Genomic DNA, 6,709 nt, shown 5'->3' with positions numbered 1-6,709 from the left:
TGAACGCGTGCTGTTGACGAAACGAAATTGAAGAACAGCGCGTAATACAACGGGATGACATCGCTGCTGTATACTCGCTAAATGAAATGAATTCTTCGGACTCTGGGTTCGCGTACTACAGAGGAGGAAACCGCCGGGCATCGAGCCACAGACTGATAGCAGCAGTTGATGCAGCGCCGGTGGAGCATGCGAGATAGTGGGGTCGTGCGGGCGGCGCGGGGGGCAGGCGGGCAGTGCAGCGCTCGTAACGGGACGGAGAGGAGCGGTCGGTCGCTGTGATGGGGGTGTGTCTGTGATACCCGTACTCATAAGTGCTGTAGTGTACCTTCTGTAGCAGTCAACATGTCTTCCGACGAAGAGTTAGACGAGTAAGTGCAATAGTACCTGTCTCTCTTCCTTGTTTTCCAGCACTGTCTCTGATTTCACTTATCGACCACGAATCTACCATCTCTCGACAACAGCAGATAATATGTAACTGTAGCTAATTTGATATAGGTTATGCAGTGATACATGATTCCGATTAATTGCAAATATTAGCAACTTGAGATAAGTTGTAATTGTGGGAGGTTGTGGTTGACGAAGCATATTAATCCGATAATCTCGTATTACTGATATCACAGTAAGCTCTTTGCCTTATAAATTCACTATCACTATCCTGAACATAGTAGGGGCTTTGTTTTAAGGGGATACTCCACTAAAAGTGACAACTTTTTTCATAATCATTATTTTTTCAACCAAATTTTGAGACCATGTTTATTATTAAAGGACTAACAAAATCCAAATTTTGAACTCCCAAATGTTTTTGCCTTTTTATTTTTTTTTTCTATTCTTTTTAAAAATATTTTCAAACCCAAGTTTTTAGTAGAAGATCTCAATTTTTAAGCTTCTTTTTTATTTGGTTACATTCACAAGACATAGAGAAACATTTCTATGCATTCGTTTTATGAAATATCCCATTTATTCACTTTGAAGAAAATTGTTTCGATTTTTTTAAATGATATTTTTCCTAAAATTCATGAAAAAAATATTAATAAAATAAACTAGCGCCATTTCCTACAAAATAAATGAGTAGGAACACGCAGCTACCTCATAAATACAATCAGTAAAAATTTCATCAAGATTGATTAATATTTAGCATGAAAACGTTTGTGTTGAATCAAGAAAAATAAACTCGCGGAAAAATTAATTTGAAAGTAAAATTAATATTTATGTAAATTAAAATTCTCCTCTGCTACATTCATCTAGTAACTTCAGGGAGCCAACTTTAGAACAAAAAGTTACTAGATTTGTAATTAGGAATTTGTAAAAAAAAAAAGAATTCTTTGATGAAAAAATTATTTTGACAGATCTTTAAATTCCATACCCCCTTACAGCCTTAATAAAAAAAATTAAACATATTTGTAATCAGAATTGAACTAAATCCATTTGGGGTATGGAAATATACATTCTAAAGAAGTGAAATAGTCAATATATTTTTTTAAATTTTTTATGATGATCAGTAGAGTATCCCCTTAAAAGTTCTAATGTATTGTATATGTAGAAACAAATACTGAAAATGTGTATGCAAAAAATAATTATGCACAGACATTACTACAATATGCGCTACACATACACAGTAGGTATATGAATGTGAATAGAATTTCCTATAGTCCCTATAAATGTTAATGCAATAAATGGATCTTGACTGTATCTCTAATAGTAAGTAGCATTTGTGGAAGCTAGTGGACTCCGTTCGACTCCCGACGAGAAACGACCTGTCATAGGATATCAGCACAGTCTACTATATACAGTCGCGAAGCTCAATATGTAGTAAAAATGCAAACATGGGTAGTTGCCCACCACTAGGATCGCTACTATCGCCTCATCATAGCAGATCTCTCTTCTAGCAGACGACAAAATATGTTACACTTTCGTTGTCGTGTTCTTTTGGAAAAATTAACACCTTCCTTCCATTATTGAAATATTAAATGCATAAAGTTAATTTATTATTTTAATGAAGTATATTAAATTCCACCATAAACTCGAAGATACCTGCAAGAAATAAGTTATTATAATTTTTGTTTGTGCAAAACGAATTGAAATTTACTATAATAGCTTCACTCATTCAAGATTATAGCGATAATTAACTATGAAACCAATAAATATTAATTTGCATTTCTCTTTACAACAATAATAATGGAAATATGAATTAATGGAGTAACTTACGTGTACCGGTACTTGTAGTGTAGGCTTACGTAGTTAACAAAGTGGGATGAGGTTAAGCAATAATAATCACACCAGAATTGGAAATAAAACATGATCAATAAATTTTATTGTAACAGACTTTTTCTATGTCTCTAGTAAAGCAACAAATAAAAATAACATCAAAATTAACAGCTATAATTAAAAACATATCCTTTGAAGAAAAAAGTAGGCCTAAGCAATAATAATCCCACCAGAATTGAAAATAAAACGTGATCAATAAATTTCATTAAAACAAACTTAATTTTTCTACGTCTTTAGTAAAATAACACATAAAAATAGTAACAAAATTAATAGCTACAATTAAAAATATATCCCGTGAAAAAAAAAGTAGACCTAACCTTTATTTCTCTGGAAATTTAGCAGCCTAAGTGACAGAACTTTAACCGGTATCTAATGTCCTTTCGGTTAGACTGAAACATTTCATTGTGAAATTTAAGGATATAATGTATTCTAACAGTCACAAAGAACTTCAAATTAACAGTTTTGTTTCTGCACAGCATTCTTGTGGAAACCCAGGAACATTTCTGAATCTTTCGGAAATCGGAACAAGGATAACTCTGGCCTCTTTCTCGTACTGTTGCTACAATTTATAGCACTACAAACGTCTCCTCCTTGTCCCATATTATTATTCCAATTATTATATTTTAGCCATTAACATTTTCATTATAACCAATAACGAACATTTCACAAGCATCAATGTGAAATATGCAACGAGCTAGCACTCGATAGAAATACGACACAGTCCAAAGTCGACCATGGACAGTCTATTGTTTCTAGTTGCTAATCGCTTGGAGCGCTTTATCACGAGATTTGCAAAAAACACCTCAAGCTTCGCGACTGTATATAGTAGACTGTGATATCAGTGTGCTCTTCATGCTATGGCTTTGACAGTATGACCAAGGAGCCCCGCCGCTCTAATCTTGACAAATTGAAGACAGAATAGTTTAAAAGGTCGCCATGTGGAGTAACGGCTAGCATGTCTGACCGTGAAACGAGTGGGGCTCGGTTTAAATCATGGTTCGGATAAGTTACCTGGTTGAGGTTTTTCCTTCAAACCATTAAGAGCAAATGCTGGGTAACTTTCGGCGCTGGATTCTGGACTCATTTTGCTGGCATTTTCATCTTCATCTCACTCAGACGCTAGACAATCATTGTAGTTGATAAAGCGTCGTAAAATGAAGCAATTAAAATGGTTTTAAAGGTACAAATCTGGAGGTATATTGTATGATTGTGGTGATGATGATGTTAATAAGATACAATAGACATGATGCTAATGTCTTTAACATAATATCTACAGTTAAGGACGCAATGCAAATCATTCAGAAATTTTCCTCGGTGGAACTTGTGAAGAGTATTTTGTGCACTTCGTAAAAAACGGATAAGAAGTGGGTTTTCAATTTTACGTAAGTTTTTAAGAAGTTAAACATTTACAATTGTTATGTGAGTGTACTGAGTCTTATGGGGCTAGGTACCTCAAATGGGGGGAAGTTGATTCAATAAGAATATATTGTACTACCTCAAAGAAATTCCGCTTTATTAATGGATCTGAGTTCTAAAAGGCGCTAGTAGAAATAAAAACATACATTTTCTTACAAGACTAGAAATATTGGTAATTCTACAGAAGACTGAAAAAAGCACCAGTTTTTCTTTTACAGTTGTGTACTATTTATTAGTTATTGTTCATTATTATTATTATTATTATTATTATTATTATTATTAATTGTGTTTGTTATTAGGCCTATCATTATTGAGTGTAATTGAATGGAAAATTTTTAAAAGGGCTTCAGTCACAAGAAGTAAATCTGTGGGAAATGGAAAAAACTATCTCAGCTTATAAATAATTAGAAATATTAATTTCCGTTGATACCATCTGAATCGCAGCCTTCATTTACCTAAACTAACAAATAATCATTAATTTTCATGTGTACATTTAGCTGTTATTCAAGTTTCAAATTATCAAAATGATTCCCTTTTAAAAAAAAAACTTAATAGTAAACATTTTATTTCAGTTTATGTTAATAGTCATTTTAATTAAGACACTGCAATACATGTCAAATCAAACTATACATTTGGAATTATCTCTCAATACAGAAATTAACAGAAAAATATATAGGCTATATATATATATATATATATATATATATATATATATATATAGTCATCATATCGTTCAGTGGTTACAGGCCACTTGATAATGTCCCTATACAGATCACAATATTCCTCTGGAACATACTGCAAAAATTTAGCAAAATCCTTCGTTTTGTCAACTTTGATAAGCACTTTACCACTCATGTACGCTTTGTTCTGTGGGAAACTGATTTCCGGATGATGGAGCATTCTCATGTCAAATGTGTGGCCAATAAGGTCATTGATAGTACTATATGAAGAGTCCACTGCAAGAATTATGGATGTCACTTTCTTGTCGAAAGTGAACCAAGACTGTCAATGCATACCTTAAGACATATAGAATGTACATAGAGAGTTATATGGCATTAGCACTGATAGTCATTGTCCAGTAATGATCGGAAAATCACAGTTAAGCTTTGAGCGCTAAGCATTTCAAACTTTCTATTGCTTCTCCTGAAAAATGTATTCCAAATGACATCCAGTATTCTTGCAGTGAACTCTTCATATGCCTTGATGCAGCCCTTGCTTTCTGTATCAAAAACAAAATGGTAAAAGTTGTTTATCAAGGAAGGCACTCGTTCTTGACCGGGCTTATATTTTATTTCAAGGGACACTGCCGACTTATTGTAATATTTTGTCCATCATTGTTTGTAGTCCAAAATATCTAAAGCTTGAACTTCTTGAACAGTGAATTTACCTGATTTACTGGCACTCCAGGTAATAAGCTCAGAACTTGATGGATAGTGAAAATTCCTTTTCTCTTCAGTGTACCATCATCCCTATGTTCCTCACTGCTATTACATTCATTCATTTTTTTATGGATATTAGACAACTTACTTACTTACTTACTGGCTTTTAAGGAACCCGGAGGTTCATTGCCGCCCTCACATAAGCCCGCCATTGGTCCCTATCCTGAGCAAGATTAATCCATTCCCTATCATCATATCCCACCTCGCTCAAATCCATTTTAATATTATCTTCCCATCTACGTCTCGGCCTCCCTAAAGGTCTTTCTCCCTCCGGTCTCCCAACTAACACTCTATAAGCATTTCTGGATTCGCCCATACGTGCTACATGCCCTGCCCATCTTAAACGTCTGGATTTAATGTTCCTAATTATGTCAGGTGAAGAATACAAAGCGTGCAGTTCTGTGTTGTGTAACTTTCTCCATTTTCCTGTAACTTCATCCCTCTTAGCCCCAAATATTTTCCTAAGCACCTTATTCTCAAACACCCTTAACCTATGTTCCTGTCTCAAAGTGAGAGTCCAAGTTTCACAACCATAAAGAACAACCGGTAATATAACTGTTTTATAAATTCTAACTTTCAGATTTTTTGACAGCAGACTGGATGATAAAAGCTTCTCAACCGAATAACAACAGGCATTTCCCATATTTATTCTGTATTTAATTTCTTCCCGAGTATCATTTATATTTGTTACTGTTGCTCCAAGATACTTGGACTTCTCCACCTCTTCAAAAGATAAATTTCCAATTTTTATATTTCCATTTCGTACAATATTCTCGTCACGAGACATAATCATAGGCTATACTTTGTCTTTTCGGGATTTACTTCCAAACCTATATCTTTATTTGCTTCCAGTAAAAATCCCGTGTTTTCCCTAATCGTTTGTGCATTTTCTCCTAACATATTCACGTCATCCGCATAGACAAGCAGCTGATGTAACCCGTTCAATTCCAAACCCTCTCTGTTATCCTGGACTTTCCTAATGGCATACTCTAGAGCAAAGTTAAAAATAACTAACTGAATAATTTCTGAAACCATAAACAAATACAGCTTCACTTGGAGGGAAATGAGCAAGGAGGAACAGGAAGTGAATGCTACCAATGTTGCCACAAATTTTATCAGTACTACCATCAGATCAGTTTTAAAAGGGCATGATTCCAGGACTGATGCCTTTTTTCAAATCGTAAAGTTCACTTGCCAATCAAATCGTGGAGAATAATAAGACTGATGCCTTTCTAAAACCGAACGTTCGACTAAAGTAAGTAGTGTTCGAATCAATAAAAAAGTGAATATCGCCGAAGTTGTAACTGATGTCCTTTTAAAAATCATCTGTGTGTCAGTAGGCTTTGGCTATAGTTGTGTTGCGTGTTTATAATTTATTTAGGCATTTTATATTTTGTTAGTGATTAATTTAGTTATAACAGAAGAAATCTAACCGAAGGTCAAAAGAATTAGAGCACAAAACCCTTGTTCGCCCAATTATGGAATATGGAGCAGTAGGGTGGGATCCGTATAGACAAAATCAAATCGATTCAATAGAAGAGGTTCAACGCAAGGGAGCAAAATATGTCAAAATGGGAAAGGGACGTGGT

General features: G+C 34.5%; 1 protein-coding gene across 2 annotated transcripts in view; it reads left to right on the top strand.

The window, feature by feature from the left end:
* The first annotated feature begins 226 nt into the window (after positions 1–226).
* LOC138700025 (uridine phosphorylase 1) overlaps positions 227–6,709 on the top strand; it is a 184,307-nt gene continuing 177,824 nt past the window's right edge. Inside the window, exon 1 of one of the 2 annotated variants that reach the window (XM_069826315.1) lies at positions 227–368. In XM_069826315.1, coding sequence (XP_069682416.1) covers positions 343–368 — 26 coding nt within the window. In that variant the 5' untranslated portion in view covers positions 227–342. The remainder of the gene's footprint in view (positions 369–6,709) is intronic. The other variant, XM_069826314.1, reaches the window with a different exon arrangement.

The sequence above is a fragment of the Periplaneta americana genome, chromosome 5 (assembly GCF_040183065.1).
Source record: "Periplaneta americana isolate PAMFEO1 chromosome 5, P.americana_PAMFEO1_priV1, whole genome shotgun sequence".
Classification (NCBI taxonomy): Eukaryota; Metazoa; Arthropoda; class Insecta; order Blattodea; family Blattidae; genus Periplaneta; species Periplaneta americana.
Note: the sequence above shows the minus strand (reverse complement) of the source record. Positions and strands in the feature narration are given on the sequence as shown.